Source organism: Agelaius tricolor, unplaced genomic scaffold (genome assembly GCF_023055355.1).
Source record: "Agelaius tricolor isolate 1412-34295 unplaced genomic scaffold, bAgeTri1.0.p SCAF_1, whole genome shotgun sequence".
Lineage (NCBI taxonomy): Eukaryota > Metazoa > Chordata > Aves > Passeriformes > Icteridae > Agelaius > Agelaius tricolor.
In genome coordinates, this window is record NW_027269261.1 from 40,555,451 (window position 1) to 40,573,099 (window position 17,649).

At 43.4% G+C, this 17,649-nt stretch overlaps 1 protein-coding gene across 2 annotated transcripts in view; it reads right to left on the reverse strand.

The window, feature by feature from the left end:
- Positions 1-17,649, reverse strand: part of FRMD1 (FERM domain containing 1) — a 40,804-nt gene that overhangs the window by 7,716 nt on the left and 15,439 nt on the right. For both annotated transcript variants that reach the window (XM_071431120.1, XM_071431114.1), the window contains exons 4-9: positions 9,095-9,174; positions 6,927-7,003; positions 5,132-5,318; positions 2,803-2,958; positions 455-520; positions 178-246 (exon numbers count right to left, since the gene is read on the reverse strand). In XM_071431120.1, coding sequence (XP_071287221.1) covers positions 178-246; positions 455-520; positions 2,803-2,958; positions 5,132-5,318; positions 6,927-7,003; positions 9,095-9,174 — 635 coding nt within the window. The remainder of the gene's footprint in view (positions 1-177; positions 247-454; positions 521-2,802; positions 2,959-5,131; positions 5,319-6,926; positions 7,004-9,094; positions 9,175-17,649) is intronic.

Genomic DNA, 17,649 nt, shown 5'->3' on the forward strand with positions numbered 1-17,649 from the left:
GAGAGATGCCAAAGAAATGAGCAGGAGCACGTATTCAGCCACACAGTTACCAGAGATAGCTGTGGTCTTGTGCGTGCAAGTGACAGGACATGACGCAGCAGCACAGGCAGGCCGACAGCTTTGCCACATCCCAGGCTGGCAGCCACTGGCAGATGGCCTCCATTCCATCATACTCACCAGGAAGGCCAGCTTCCCAATGTGTGACCAGGGAAAGTCGTAGAGGAGCTGGCGAACGTGATTCACCTCCTGCAACACATCAAACCCAGAGTGACACAGGGACTGGCAGGTACAGGGTGGAATCAGTGATGTACAAAGAATTTGCAAACAACCAAGAATTTGAGATATGTGGAGCCTGGGGTTTGCAGGGGAGGCAGAGGAGCCACGGTGACGGGGGAGGACAGGGAACTGGGCAGAGTTAATGCTACACCAGAAGGCTTTCACAGCAGTCTGTTACCTGATAGATGTGCATTCCTCTCAGGGTCAGGCCCAGGATAACTGTCGGTCGATCCTCCTTCTTATCCTAAAAGAACAGAAGAGTCAAAGGTTAATCTACAAAGACCATGCTCTTGTTCTGGCACCTACTGTAGGAGAGGTAGCAGGACTCCTCATCACACAGATGCCATCAGCTCATTTGGTTTTTATTATGTTTGTAAAGTGCACCTTGCCTTGTTGACCCCTGAAATACCTACACCTAAAATTCCCTCATGCTGGGAGGCTCAGGCATTTCACCAGCATATGTCCTAGCTGTCCTGGACAGAGAATCCTGTAGCTTTAGGGATTTGAGAATATGGACAATGACTGTTCTCAGGGGTACCTTGTAACCTCTCTTGTAACCACATGCTGTCTCTGCTGTCCCATGAACATGCACCAATCTTGCTCTCCAGGTGACAGAGAGCCCAAAACAGAACGGGAACCCATTCCCCTCTCCTTGCCACAGCACTGCTGTTCCCATCCAGGGATTTGCTAGATCTTAGGTAGACTGCTTTTGGCTGGAGGAGAGCTAATCAATGCCCAGTTATTGGGGCTTTCATTCTAACATTCTATCTTGGTGTTGGGAGTAGGTGGTTTTACATGAGTTTTATTACCTGGGTTGAAATACTGTCTTTTAACTCCTGCTGCATCTTGGTATGACATACTTGGTCTCTATTCATATTCTTTTGCTTGAAGACCAAAAATATCATAAGCTAATTCTTTCAGCCTCTCCTAACACAACAGAGTTAGTGAGTGGAATGCATACGTTTTTTTTGTTAGGAAGAAAAGGAGAAAGAAAATTTGGAGGTAAAAATGTATGGGCTCACAAAGCTCAAACTTTATGTCACAACTCATCTTTATTCATGTCTCTCCTCATCTGGCTTACAAGATACAAGCCTTATGCCATCACATTACCCCACCCTTTATCCCTGGTACCATCCCTGTCTTCAGCTCAAAGTAAGAAATAATAAGAAATATTTTCTGCCTCCTAAGGACAAAGAGCTTTGCAAATCAGTATTGGTCTGAATGAGAGATAGGGGGTGTGTTGTGTTTTCCTTAGCTCCCAACCTCAGTAGAAGTCATGAGGAGGGTCTTAAGACAAAACTGACTGCTTTTGAAATCTCAGGGCAACCAGCCCACCAACACCTTCACCAACTCCTCTGCACTTGGCTCAGGCAATCGGTGACCCAAGCATCACCTAGGAGGAGCATCTCTCACCACAAAATGAGATAATTGTGTCACACAGCAGGAATAAGACTCTATTAAGAATCAAACAACACATGGAAGAGTACATGGTGCCTAAATTCCAAGTCGACCAGGAATTTAAATATTAAGAGCAAGAAATTTCACAGCCTTGATGCTTTTGGATATAAAATGTATCATGTCCTGCCAGCTGGACTTCTTATGGCATTCAAGTGTAACTAACTCTCTCATGACTGCATCACTAACAGCATTAAGAATCAAAACAGAGAACAGAAGAAAGGCCAGCATCTTTGGTTTGCAAGCAACTAAGCCTGGACTACTGATCAAAACTTATTTTCTCAAGAAAATGCACGTTTCTTCAGTAACTAGAGCTGTTAGATATGTTCAGAGGACATGTATACTTCTCAGACATAATTGCCACTGAGCACAAAAACCCAAAAAGTTTAATTATGAGTCTGACAGAGGACTATCTCTGTATCTCCATTTGGAAAAAAAACCCAAGCCATTCCTAATTGCATAGGCAGGTTTCACTCACCTAAGTGGAACAGAAAACTTCTCATTTCTAGATCTAAGCACTCAGCATGTGAAAATGAAGCATCTTCTGTATAGGCAGCTTTGGGTAAAGAGTCTAACAAGCAACAATGTAGGAATCCAAAACTGCCAAGAAAAGCATATAGCTGAAAAAACACCAAACACTCTGGCAGGGTTGGAGAAGGAATGGGATACGAAAGTTGGAATGGACTCAGTGTCACCTTCAGTTGTTACAGGACATTTGTGTGAAAGCTGGCTGACCTCTTGTCATAATTTCAATGAACTACAACAGGAAAAAAAGAGGCTTCATTGATTTCCCTGGTGCAATTCTACTGACAGGCAGGAACAAATATGAAGTTTTGCCATTCCTGTGGCCAGTTTCTTGGCTGAGGAACAAAACTAAATTCCAGCTACATCTGTACATTGGCGATGGATTTGTTTGTGGGGACAGTCCTCATTTGACTGAGCATTTTAGATTTGTTTGGCCTCTCTGAATCAGAGGCAACTGTCCCTCAAACAAACAGAAGGAGAAAAATGCCATGGTGCACTCAATTAATGATGGGAGAGAAGTTCAAAATAAGAAGCTCTTTGTTTAACCTTCTGCAGCCTGTAGAAGTGGACGGGCACATCTTCCAGCAGGCAGGACTCCTTAATGAACTTCAGCACCGCTTCCTTAGCGCTCAGCCCTTGCTGCTCTCGGTGCATCTCTGGGGCATGTCTCAAGATGTAGTCGCTCCCCCTCTTTGCAATTATCTAAACCGCAAAGAAAACAAACAGGTCTTCAGCAATCCCCATGAGAGGCAGCTGTGATCAACAGCAAAGCAGTGGCTGGAGGTGGAGGAGGTTCATATATTCCCTCAAGATGTTGGTCTGTGTTTGCCTCTGCCTCCCTGGAGGATAAGCATTTAAAGCAGCCCAGATGACACTGATGTCTCCAAACAGATCCTAGTGGCAAAACTGTAACAGACCAAGACTACAGAGGTCGTGTCAGCTCTTTTCATTTTTAAGTATTGGAATTAGTTTTCCTAACTCTTGGCATCCATAAATGTTTATGGGCAGATAACAAATACTCCTCTGCATGCCAGCACAATCAGCAGCAACATCTCTGAAGAGGCAGAAATACTAGGTTTTCCTTTTAAGACCAGAAACTACACATTAGGCTTATTTAGCATTTCCATTCTCAAAGGGTGGATAACACTATCTCAAGGTATTTTTTTTTATCTATTAGGAGTGGCTGTCAGGCACGTGGCTTCACTAAGCATTAGGAAAAACCTGCCCTGGGCCTTTTGCTCCTGCCCTGCAAGTGCCCAGTTCCCACGTTTACCCCATGCCCTCTCCATACAAGGCTACTGGGCAGCTCAGCCCTCTCCCATACTCAACTGGTTCGTTTCAGGCCATTAGTGGCAGTGACAGGTAAGAGGGATGATTGGCTGAATTCACTTCCCAACATCCCCCACCACCAGGGGCATTTAAAACTAGATTGCACCAGGTACCTGAGAACATCCTGCCAGAAACAACCTGTCCTGGCTCAAACCAATGAGACCCCATCACCACCTAGTTCCCACTTACATTTAATATTAAAGCCCTTGCTTACTCTGTTTGCTAACACCTCTGCATGCCCTGCCAGATTGGTTGCCCTCCCACGAGGAGGGCTGGCCTTGGTGGAGGACAATATTGATGCCATCAGCTGTGCAGTGTCAGCAGAAAGAGATGTGCCAGCTCCACAGTTCAAAGCTGGGTGGGTCAGCCCAGGGCAGCAGTGCCTCTCCTCACTGGCACGAGACTTGGGGCAGCCCTTGGCCATATGATATGAAGCACGTGTTGAAGGAAGTTATTGCGTTGGAGGAGGAGATTACTCACTATCTCCCCAGGGGCAGGGAGAGAAGCGTCCCCATGCCTGCCAGATTTTGCTGTTTGTAATGATGTAATAAATCACCCACATACTTGCTTGGGGTTGTGGCTCAGTGCAGGTGAGCAACAGTCTGTGATAAGCCCTTTAGCTGCCTCAGAAACAGCACACAAGACCCACCATTTCCAGCCCTTTGTTAGCTACCTCCTGACAGGCACCCAGTAACAAGGAATGGTATGGGATGAGGGCCTGTTGTCTGGGAGAAAGGCACACTGCTGCACAGCAAGGCAGCCAGGCTAGGATTTGTGCATAAAAGGTACTTTTGGTCTTCAGGACAAATCCTGTCACTGATCTGAACCTTCTCCCCAAAGCAGAGGACAGTTCCATCTTACAGGGGAGATGCAACTTGCCTGGGACAAGCAGCCAACTAACAAAGTCTTAGCTAATTTGCCTTCATTTGACAATTAAATGAATTCTTGGTTGTAAGTCCTGAAGGGCACAAGTCACATGCACATGCTTATAAACAAACATGCAAACTCTTTCTCTTTCCTCTTACTGCACTTGAGGCAGAGATTAATGACAAAGCAAGCACCAGAGGCACTGCACAGCAGTATTACCCCGTAGGGTTTGGATCTATCCATCCCTCACTGAGGCAAGCATTACAGAGAGGAGAACCGAGGGAAATAGACTTGGCTTTGCAGTCCTGAGGTCTTCTGGAGAGCTTGGGATGTGCAGATCTTGCTGAATGTACCACTAGAAACACACAACCCTTTAAGCCATAGAAGAATTAAACAAAGACATCTGCACTGTCAGAGTTATTCATGTGACACCTACACATGCCATCACCAAGGAAGGATGTATCACCCACCTCACTGATGAGCGAGCCCAGGAACGTGCACCTACATCCAGTGGAAAGACGAGATATCTCCTGAGGGACCTTCAGGGTGATACTCTACCCATCTGCCTGATCATTGCAGCAGAAGAGGGGGAAGTTGCATGGCTGCAGTTAGGTACCACCTTGGCATAGCTCCTGCTGCATGCATGATCTGTTGACAGAAAGGTTCCCCCCAAACTTACCCATTGTGGGAAATAAGCCTGAGGTTCAAAATATTTGCCAGCGTGGACCTTCTCTCTGTAGTTGCCCAAGTCTGCCTGTAAGCTGTAGGCAGCCAGCAAGAAGTAGATTTCTTCTTTGTGGTTGCAATGAGACATAAGCACTTGCTCTTTGAGATGGCAGTAGTAGAGCTGCCGTGCCACCTTATCGCTGCAAGACAAAGGCAAATTTACTTCAAGAACAAAGTTCAGATAAGGACCCTCAAAAACATCATCCTGCTGAGAAGAGGGATTAAACTTTGACATGTCTGATGTGTGCCAATGCCAACCTGATACAGTTGTGTGTATAAGGAGCACCAAACCAAGATCAAGGTCTTCTCCCACTAAGTGTTGTACAAACACAAGAAATGGTAGCTTCTACCTTGAGAAGCATGAGATCTAAGAAGTTAGGGCAGAAGGTAGATGAAAGAAAAATCACATCACACCTGTTTTGGAGACTGACTACAATCAAGCACTTCTGTTTCCCTGGAAAGCCTGTAGCAGCCAGGATAGTCAACTCCCTTGGACTCCCAGTCCTGTTTCTTGCACACCTGTCCTCCTTTTCCCTCTAAACTTGGCACTACTTTTGTTTCACCTTGCCTTAGGCTCATGATAGTTCTTAACAGCTAATTCCCTGCAAGGTAGATCAAAAGACATGGGAGCCCTGGGCTTGTTTTTGTCTTCTTCCTCAAGCTGCTAAACAGGGATTGTCTGATAAGGAATTACTATGGCATAGCCTTGATAACCCACACACCCCCTGCCCTCAGAGATCATGGGAAGCAGGCTGCTGACATGTGCATGTAGATGAGGTGCTGGACACTACAGTCTGCTTGTAAAAGTGTGCAAATATAGTTTGAAGGGGCCAGATAACTATCTCCGCATGGCTCTACAAACCTCTCCAATTAAACTACTAGTGCAAGAGAAATATGCCTGTGATGATGTAGGATACATAACTTGGGAGTGGCAGAATGGTATGTAATCTCTCTCTGTACAAAAAAGGCAAAATGAAACAAAAAACACTTATCAGCCAGACAGACTCCATAAGAAGGAGTCCCCAGTAACCAAAAGTGAAAGACTATGGAGAGAGAAAACATAGAAAACCACAAGCTTTGCTCAAGACAAGAACATATGCCAAAAATTTGGTAAAGATTTTAATCCACCTAAATGACCCCAGCTCTTGGCTTCCCCCAGGGACAGAGCCACACCAGAAGCATTGATGTAAATTAACTCTGTCAGTTGTTCATTTTTAACTACCTCATCCTTTGTTCTGTACCATGGGTGAGGGTGGTGCTGTTTTGAGTGCAGCCCATATTCCATGTGAATGGACTACAAATGAAAAAGTCTAACTTATGAAATAATTTGTTTTGTCCATGTATGAAAGTCCATTTCCAGGATTAGACTGCACAGAGCACTGCTCAAATACAAAAAATAGATCCAAAGCATGTGCTTTGGAGTATAAATAACTATTTTTCAGTGCCTTTCATACAACCAAAAGACACAAGCAGAGTGTTTTGATAATGTCATCATTCAACCTGCACTTTCAACACAGATGGAAAAGCAGTCATAATTTTCCTAGGGATATGGAGTATGATTCAGGCAGAAAACATTCATAGCTGAGTGAGGACATCTGTGAAGGTCTTAAAAAAATTCAAGCTGATTTTTAAAGCTTATTTCAATGAGTTCACAGAAATGAGCTTAACAAAGAAACATTCTTTTTCTTTCATTTTAAGAACACACTGAATAATTCAAAACACAGTAATTACCACAGAAGAGAACTTACCCTATTACTCTTCCATTTTCTACATAGTATTGTACTCTAAAGAATGCAACAAATGGAGGGCTGAATTTCTCTGTCCCCTAGAGCAAAGACAGAAGACGAGTTAAATTATGATCAGCATCCAAAATTCCTGTTACCCTATCTGGTAATGTTCTCTCCTCTGAAATTTACTCCCCATACTGCTTTTCATTTTCTACTCTTAGCTCTTGGCAAGTTTTAGGAGGGAGTCTGACTGTCTTGGAGGCTCATGACAATGAGGCATCACAAAACAATCAGACAGGTTGAACGACAAAATCTCCTAGGAAGAGCAGAAGATTTTTGGATAGGAGGGATGAGCTGGTGTAAGAGTCCCAGAGTAGCCTGGGGACACCCAGGCTGGCCCAGAATTACCTAGCTCAGCACCTGGCAGCACCACAAACACATTCGTGCTGAACGCAGCAAGTTTAACCCAGCCTCCCTCACAGTGCCAGGCAAGGCAGCAGTGCAGTGTGCCACCTTGGCATGGCCATGGCATTTCCAGGGCACTCCTAGGAGCAACCAGCCATCCCTGCACCACACCACATCACCCAGCATGGACAGACACACTGCCATGTTCAGCGCTCACTGCCTGGGGCTCAGGAGCACCAGCCTGGTATCAGCTCTATGCCTTTTGTTTGGCAGGGCTCCTGGTTAGTTATTCACATGTTCCTGCAGCCATAGAGCAAAAGGCAGTGGTGCTGTCTGCTTCATACTGAGGAGTGCTGCTAGAAGAAAGCCAGCAGAAGTCCTGTTGTTTTAGCTACAGCCTATCTTTCCGACTTACAGGCTTGTTTGAACAGAACAAAAAAGAAAAAAGGGAAAAAGAATAAAGGAACATCTTACTAGCTCACTCTCTCATCTTTCCTACTTCGCCACTTTCATGTTCACACAGGTAACTTTGCTCCCACAGGCAATTCCAAGGCTTTGCTGGTCAGATCCATCTCACTGGGACAAGGTCCATGCCCTCCATATCTGAGGCAGACAGCTTCTTGACCATGCAAAAATCTCCATTTCATTTCTGGAAGTTGTTCATAGCCACCCTATTTTATCTGCTGGACTGGGCTTTCTGCCTGAAACCTCTTCATAGAGAGTAAATCCTTGTCAACTAAGCCAGTCCAATAGGCTAACTCATCTCAGACTGTAGTACTGCCAATAGCAACTCATTGAGTCTTTTGTGATTCACATCACACCAAAGGTTCAACACTTATCCTGACCAGAAAAGTGTAGCAAGAATCCAATCACAGAGAGACCTCAAAGCATACCCCATCCTGAGGTCCTGGGGTGACCACAAACACCTGCTTTGGGAAGCTCTCACTGGCTGGACAGACAGCCCCTCCACATGATTCTGGCTGTTTCTGAAGTAACTCTCACTTGTTTGGGAAAAGCAGAGTACATGCTTGGGGATAAGAGAGATGTCCAAACCTCACTAATTATCTACAAACTTCTGTAAGCAGCAGAAATGGCAAGTGTGCCTATTCTGCAAAAGAAAATGCTTAGGCAAGGTAGAAAAAAGTAATTGACAACTTTTACAATGACCCAATTAAGATATCTGAAAGCAATTGCATGCTATACTTTGCTCTAGACTATGGCTCCTCTATTAATGACACACACAAACAGGCATTATCATGTCTGAATGAATAGTATTAAACAATTACATAAGCTTGTCTTTATTTCATGTAGTTTTTCCCTCCCTTATCAGGGCTAGCTAGCCTTAAAGAACTAGGACTTGTCTCAAACAAAATATCCTTCCTCTCCCTCCAGTGTCCTTTTGCACATACTCTGGGAAGAGTCACAGCTCCAGTCATTTCCCATGTACCAGATTCAAGTCACAAAAGGTTATTTTAGGCTGTTTTGCTTAAGGATAAAAATGAGGTCTCCAGACTAAATTCAAATGGAAAACTGACCAACTGACCTTCTCCACTTCTGCAGCAGCCGAGCAACAACCCTGTGGTTACTATGGCTCAGCTAAAGTTGCATAAGGGGCTGGTTTAACTAATTGTGCAACTATGCAAAAGTCACTGCATCCTGCTAATGAAAAGTATTCTGCAGACCATCTTCAAAAGATGCTCTATGGACCTTAGTTTAAGAGTTTTCATTTCACTGTGCAGTCCAATAAAAAAGCAGCAGCTTCCAAAGTTAAACACCTCTCTTACTTTGGTGGTCTCTTTCTTCCATTCCTTTGAAAAGTATTTGCTAAGCTTCTGCTCCAGGTCTATAAAAACATATTCATTATCTGAAAGATAAGAAAAAAGGAATTCAACATAAAATAATTGGAAATGTTTAGTCATTAAATGTTTAGGTTACTCTACAAGTTATTTCCAAGCAATACATTTGCTGACCAGGAAATAGACAGGGCAGGGGGGGAAAAAAAAAGTACTCTTAAATACATGTGCGACTCCAGACAGCATGGAAGGAAGGTCATTCACTCCTTCAAGAGATCCTGAGCTAAAGGTTCCCAAACATCTTAGCCAGAAATGCAGAATTCCTGCTTTATAATCAAGAAGCCATTTCCAAAAGAGAGAAACATCATCTTACCCAGCTAATTGTACTGGCAGCTTACCAGATTCAGTTTTTTATTATTATTAAACAAGCAAGCCCTACCCAAGCTTGTATTCTGCCATCATGTAGCACCATGATCCAACATGGCAAAAGTAAGTAAAGAGAGCTGGGTACTTGACAGGTTTCATCTTCTGCATGTGAAGGGGATCCTCTGAAAGGGTGAGAAACAAGAGGACCAAACACAAACACCTTTCTCAGAAGGTCTGGTGTGTCCTGCTCACACCCAACTTCTTTCATTTAGAGAAAAGATGAATGAAAGGAAGGGAAACCTGGCCTGCCTCAAAACACTAAAGGACCACGACTTGCTCTCCACCCTAGTGAGAGTGAACAAGACACAGCCTGAATGGCACATCATCTTGAAAGAGGTTTGTGCTGCTTTCAAAGCTGATGTTTCATAACACTGCTTACCAATTATCAAATACAAACAACTCAGCCAGTGAAAGATTTTTTTCCTGAGTCTTCAAGTCTCTTAAGAAAAAAATAGAAGACAAGACCTGACAGGTGTTTCAGGCTGCAGTAGCAATGCCAGCTGAGCACATTCACCTGACCAGTCTCTCTACACTTTGATCTTGCTTAGGACAGTGTTTTGACAGGTGACACAAGTGCCAAGATGAAGAGCTTGCTCCTTAAACATGAAAGGAGCAGGAGTAAAAAGGAGAGGGGAAAAAAAAAAAGAAAAAAGAACCCTTCACAAAACAAACTCCAGCTCCTTAAGACCAGCCCAGACTTCCAAATGAGAGCTTGCACTCATGTCTGTATTATGGCAGATGCAGGCCTGGCATGGCCAGTGTTATAGTAGGCATTGAAGGGGGCTCTAAGCTACCTCACACTCCTTCCAAAGCATTGCAGATCCTTACAGGGGCAGATACAACAAATACTTTCTTTGCTAGCTTTCAAAAAACAAGCAAGCAAAACAACCTCCTATCACCACCTCCTTCAGCTCCCACCTCAAGAAACCACATCTGGTGCTATCCACAAATGGCTCACACATCACCCTACTAGGAAACCTCTTGTAAAATAGCAGTAACACTGGATACAAAAAGTACAATGCCCAAAAAAGTCCTGTTTCTGTCTCCGTGCTCTTTCCTGCATTGTAGTACTTGCAGCTGTACTTTTAATATACCTACACTTCTGTTTATCACATTACTTGACATATCACATACAGAAACCAGTATTTAACTGCACCAAAGTGGCTGTATAGAATTTCTGAAAGTGTCTGTGGTGGCCAATTTAAGTGCTGTAGCACACAGGATGATATAGAAGCTATTTTTGCTGTTTTGACAAGGAGAGGAAGAGTTTTTATCATCACAGAGATTGCATCTTGTACCTGCCTCTTCACTTCTGTATAAGATAGGGTGGCTAGGGGCTACACTGGCTCCAGCCCTTCCTTCTCTAGGTCCATTAAGATCAGATAACACTGCCTGGAAGAGGCTGATAGATGTCCTAGTCAGTGAGTGAGAGAAGGGCTTGTTCATGTTAGGCTTGTCTCTGTCCCTAATCAGCTACCAAGCTGGTAAGCATCACTCCATAAAGCTTTTATTAAAAACTAAGTAAAAGCTCATTTAGGGAATCAATGCACAGCAAGTGACTGGAGTGGGATAACATGAGCACACCACTCAGTCCCTCCCTGGGTTTTGGCAGTCCTGCAGCAGGGCAAACCCTCCACTATGAGCTCCCCACACAGCACAGGGTTGATCCTGATGGCACAGCAGTGATGGGTAAAGCCTGTGTCAGCTCTGCCAGCACTGTGGTCTTCAGCTGACACCTTGTTAAGAGGCTATAACAAGTTGAAGGGTCAGTTTTCCTTTCTACTTCAGTAATGATCCCATGCCCAGAGGCATTTAGAGAAACACATTTATTATTTCTCAATCAGGAGGGAAAAATTGGAATAGCAAGCACAGTGACATACCCCAAACCATCCCATCACCCCTGAATAGTACGTCAGAAAGGGAAAGGTGTGACAGAACAGTTACACCACAGTAAAGCAATTTGTTACCCACACCCCAGAGCCCCTCTTTATCTGTCATGTTAATTAGGTTAAATGATTTTGTGAGGGCACAGATGTCACACCTGAGGATTCCAGGTTATTATCAGGCCTACTGGGAGATACACATAAACCACAAGAATAAGCCAGGCTACAGGAGGACACCCCAATGTACATCTCTTCTTGGGGTCCTCCCCAGCCCAGCTCAGCATCCTCCCTCCTGTGCAAGAATGCAGCACTGCATTCCTGCCTTAATGAAGTCAGTATGGCTGGAATGTCAACCTGCAATGTAAGCCTCCATCTACAAAAACAAAGAGGTATTTCCCCTCCACAGCCCTACTGCTTTGTGGATGGCTTTGGTTTTTTTTTTTCCTCACACTGGATTAGTGATGAAACCCTAAGAGATCTTTTGCCAGATGCTATTTGAAAATAAGCATCTCTAACAGATATGAGGGCACCAAACTGCAGCATCTCTGAGCAGTGCTGTAAAGGACAATATAGAAATGCACAGATGGCCCCCTTTCCAGGGAAGAATAAATTTGATCTATGGATCCAAACAGGGCTGGATACTCAGCAGGTACAAACTGTCATTTTTACACTCGCCTCACTTGAAGGACAAGTGAAAGGTAATAAGAACCTGACTGAGAAGCATGCACACATAAAAATACACTCTCATCCACCTGCAGCTACTGACACTGAGTTCATGAATCTTATCTCAGCACTGCAGGTGATCTTACAAATGCATCAGCTTCTCTTGAAAGGTTCCCTCATGTACATATGTACAGATACCAGACCTGGCACAACCCACCAGTGCACTGCACTGCAATCCCAAGAAATGCATCTGGACAGCCAGATGCTTTGCAGTAAAGAAATTTACACACTTCTCCCAATTTCACCTTTGAGAATTCTCAAATGAGATTGAAAGTTTATGCTGTAAAAATCACATTTCAAAATAAGCAGCTACCAGAAATATAAAACACTTCTACTCTGCAAAATCAGCTCAGCACATTTTATGTATTTAAAAAAATATAGGACATGCATTGTTGCAAAAAAATAATGTGCCAGGTCCCCAGTTAGAAAAAAATGACACAGTTCCAGTGAGTGATGCAGACTTACAATAGGCATTATTTACACTGCTGGAAAAATGGGAATGGAAAATTAAGGCTGTAATACAGGGTCAAATCATTCTGAGTCATTGTTAACCTAAAGGCCATTATTTTGCATTAACTAGTTCCTCCTCATCTCATTTTTTATGAAAAGTAAGTTCTCTGCATAAAAGCTAAATAATGGTGATGCCAAAAACCTGTTCTCCTCCTGTGCCCATTGTGGGCTAGGAGCACCAACAAATTCCACAAAGGTGTCCTACCAAGAGTCGGTGCTTAGCCCCACAGGCAGCCAGGAAGATCCCATTAACAAATTTGGCTGAGTCATGTATATTTTAGCAATGCAACTAGACAGTCCAGAAGAATAGGATTCAAATAGAATATGAATTAGTGTGAAGCCAAATTTCCACATAGCAAGCATTTTCTGCCTAAAAGAGAAGGGAAAAAATTATCCATGGCTATTGCGCTTCACTTTTCCCAATTGCTTCAAGAAGCTTCGTGGCAACACCACTATGTCTCCTGAGGTGTAACAGGAAAGAGCAGGAGCAGGACAGAGGGATGCTAGGGTTAGGGGAGAGCTGAAGCGTAAAAAAACCAAAAAACAACAAAAACCCACACTAAAATATACCTCACAACACATGCTGTAGCTCTCACATAACCTGAACACCAGCATGGATTTTTTTGTTTGATTATTGAAGAAGAGCTGGCTACACGCCCCCTTTTGCATGTGGATCTCCCCAAGCTTCCAAGCATTAGTGATTTGGGAAAATCACTACCCACATGGCACCTGCTCCCAGCACCTCTGCATAACTTCTCAATGCTCCTGGTGTTACCTTTCAACCCAATAGAAAGAAATGTTGTCCACTTTCTGATAAGTGGTTGATCAGTTTAGTAAAGGGTCTAAAAGAACTTGGTTCAGGAAAACCTTGTGTTTTTAGCTTCAGCTGGAAAGTACATGTATCCCAATGAAGGGAAGAATCACAACCCAGGCTGGGAGTAAAGCAAGGGAGGTCCTGGCTCACTTTACCTGGGATGGACACAAGGCTATGGAGGGTAGTATGAAAGGAGACAATATCAAGAAACCTGAGATCTTGTGGTGTTAGGAACTGTCGAGGTCTGAACACTGAGATAAAGGTTCAATCATTCCTGGTAATGGATAGGTACTGCCAGAAGTTTACATTGGCATCTTACATTTAGTAACAAGGCATGCCCAGGCAAACATCTTCAGACTTCAGCAGCACCATGGGGGATTCTTCTGCACAAGAAAAGCTGCAGAACCATTTCCAGCACTGCTCATCCAGGGACAAACAAACCCTTTGCAGTTCTCAGGCAGGAGAGCATGGATGGCTGGATGTTGTACTGATACCAAAGGAGAAACAATTGACAGCAGGTACAGGCAAAAAACTGCCTACATAGGAAGAGACCATGTAGGTCCTTTCAAGGAGTACTTTATACTCTCTGGACATCTGAGCCCCTGCAACTCCCTCTAGGCGGTACATTTCTGCACGTGTTTATCTTATATTGCATTTAACTTGTCTGAGGTACCAAAGTAAGTGTAACAGAGTTGTACCTTAGGTTAGAATACAGGAGAAATTCCTAAAGAAGATTCAACTATGCAAGCAGATTTAAGAGAGAACAGGCAAGAAGCATGGATAGTGAGGAAGGACTGGTGTGTAGAAATCATCATAAGGTATTTCAGAGAACTTTTGTTATTTGTCTCCTAAGAGACCCTTTGTTGTAAGACATACTCATGTAATATAAAGATAACCTGTTAGCATATTCTCTCCATGAACTTCAGTACAGGAGGATATACAGATGCAGAAGAGTTAATTGGAGGCAGAGCAGTTTTGGCAGAGTTAATCACTGAGCTCCTTGGTAAGCATGTGCTGGGAATCATGGGCCTGGCAAGGTGAACAGCCATAGCTTTAAAAAAATAGAGTATTATTCTTGAGGCAGGGGAGCTGAAGCAGAGATATTTGGTTACGTAAGAAAGCCAGCCTGACAAACTCCTAAGAGGACATAGAGACAGTGGCAGGGTATAGGAGCTGCAGTCTTGCTCCTTCCCAATTGAAGGCTTCCATCTGCTTAGGTCAAGCAAGGTTTGCTCCTAGAAAGGCATGGCCCAAAACTCAGGATCTAAGGGATCTGGGTTATAACAACAAAGGAAGCCTGGCTGTTCTTTGTCTGCTGACATTCAGTTTTGTTTTAGAAGACTGAATGTGTCGCTGCACACACTTTCCAATAACAAGAGGGAGCCTTCCCGCAGGGCACAAGATAAGGTTGACCCCACAGGAGGATTTGCCATATAAGACCCAGCTGCTGAAGCCTATGGAACCAGATTGAACCTGGCAGGGTCACAGGATCTTTCACTGACCAAACTGTAAGTTAAAAAAAAAAAAATTAAAAACCAAGCACTTCAGCAGCAGGAGCACACAAGGTATAGCCTGCCTGATGATCCATGACAAAACTAGAAGAGCAACATGTCCCAAGGTTTGTAGGACCTCCCATTAATGCACATTCCTGAACTTGATTTTCAAAGTGATCAACTTCTTATAGACACAAGTTTTTTTTCTTCTCAGATATATTGGGTCGAAGTAGTTTTCCTCTTGAGAATAAAAAAAACAGTTCAAGAGCAGAAGGGATCAAAAATGCTATCCTGACAATGTAATTGTTACCCTTAATCCTGAAGCTTGCCCTCAGCATCTACAATAGCCAGAAGAAAAGGCAACATATTTAGGTATCAAATGCTGGGAAACACACTCCAAGACCTACAGCTTAGATCTTACAGCATTCATGGTTTGCAGCTTGCATGGTGCTTTGTGGTGCCATTTCCCTTTTCGCCACATTTAGGGGTTAAACTTCTGTTTATGATTAAGGACCCCAACCTCTCCCCCCACACACATACTTAGTATGAGACCAACTGAGCATTAGTGTATCTGTACAACGTCTGCAGGTCAAATGGGCTCCTAATCCAGATAATCCATGCAGTGTGATTGGCTACAGTTCTGAAGAAATCCTTTAATTTTCATTCTCTTGCTACTGCTGACAGTCAGGGTTTTGTTGACAAATTAGCAGCAAAGTAATGGATGCAGGTGGATTAGAATACCTTGTTTTGCATGTGGTAGTATCGGACTGCCAAAAATAAATACACATTAAGAAACTGGGAAAGATATCATTACTAAAACAGGGTGGCTGGTTTTTAAAAAACGTCTTTTTGAAGCTGCAGCACAGAGGTGAAAGCATGATGAAGGAGAGGATTACCTTGTTGAAAAATGTATATGCTTCCTCTCCATTTTTTGGACACCTAGCCTTTCCTGAGGGACCAGGCCCAGGCTTCCCCCCTCCACAGCCTCTGTGGGATGTACACTGACTTGGTACTCAGCCAAGGCAGTCGACTTCAGCACCCACAAGGCAACCTGGGAATGCAACACTCACCCAGGCCCCCCCAATACCTGACCTGAGCACTTCCCTTTCCTGAGATGATAGCTTGTTGTGAAGCAGGCAATACCTTAAAGGCTACTTCCAAATGCCACACTCAGTGCTACATTTGCTACAGAGGCAAGACCTCAGCTACCACGGGCAGCAAGAGAGATGATCAACAGTCTGCTGACCAAAACAAGGTGGAGAGAAACCAAGTTGTGGAACAAAAAAAGTCTTTCAGGAAAGCAAATAACTGCTCCCAAAACAAACAAAAAAGAGATGCTAATTCATACTACTGGACTCTTGTAACTCTTTTCCTTGACTTTTTAAGAGCTTTCTGGAAGAATTAGCTGCTATGAAAAGGAAGAATACTTTCATGAAGTGAGAGGACTGTTTCCACTTAAAGTTGTGGACAATATACTCTAAAGTCTAGTCAGAACAGCTTTATTATGTTCTTTGGCATGCAGTGGTTACAATGTATTTCCAACAGGCTGAAAGGTATCTGCCACTACCGGGTATTTTGGGACCAGAAGCCCTGTGCTTGATAGGGTGAAGGAAACTGTTTCACAGAAAAGGTGTGAGGGAAGGCAAAAGCAGGGTATGGAAAATACGAAACAAAAACATGTGAAGGGGGGGAAAAAGTGAAAAAAACATGGGGAAAGCAGAAGAATTCAAAGAAAATAGGAATGAAATTGCCCTGTCTTACAGGAGAGGACAAGGGTTCCAATGTCAGCCAAGACGTCCTGCAAGTGGAATAGGCAAAACCTGGTGTTAAAAAATGTCGCAAAGGGGAGGCCTCAGAAACAGAGATGATTTGTGAAAAAAGTTAAGAGAATTCAGGTCTTCTCACATTAAAAAAACTATGCTGGTTTAAAGCACAGGTATATTAGGTTTAAGGAATCTTTTGGAGACTCTACAAACCTTATGGAGATAAAAAACTTATGCTCCTCTCAGTTTGAATGCTGCACTCAAAAAAAGCAATTCTTACAGAATGAGAGCATGAAGGAAATGAGACAAACTTAGAAAAAACACCTTATTTTATCCTACATATTTATAAAGAGGCAAAAGAAACCTTATTCAGATGGACTTCTATAAGACTACTATAATTTCAATGAAATATCTGGAATTGCAGTAGTAAATAACACACTTGAGAAAAGTTTTTGGAGGAGAGACAAGTCTTCCAGTGCTTCTGGAAATATGGGGAGGCAAGATAAACAAGACAACAGATCCATTTCTAATTACTAAGACTTGGGGTGTGAGAGGGAATGTCAATGCTTACACCATACCAGAAATGTGATCTCTCATATCAATTTGCTTCTTTAAGGCATCAACTTAACACCATTTCCTGGCCAATACTAAGCCATAGGACCAAGCAAACTGGACTTTAACTCATGGATTAGAAGTTTTGTATTTCCCATGTGATATTTCAAAACCCAATGTGTCCCACGCATTCATTCAGTCTCTTACAATCATTTGAGTTTCCTCCCCAGTGCCACATTCTTCACATGTGACTTCAGAAGACAAGTAACACTTTCAGCCCCGAAATCCTTTTAAAATCCACCTCCTGTTCAATACCTATAGTTTTGAATATAGTAACAAATATGTTGACTAGCAACTCCCACTACAGGAGAGAAAGAAAGCC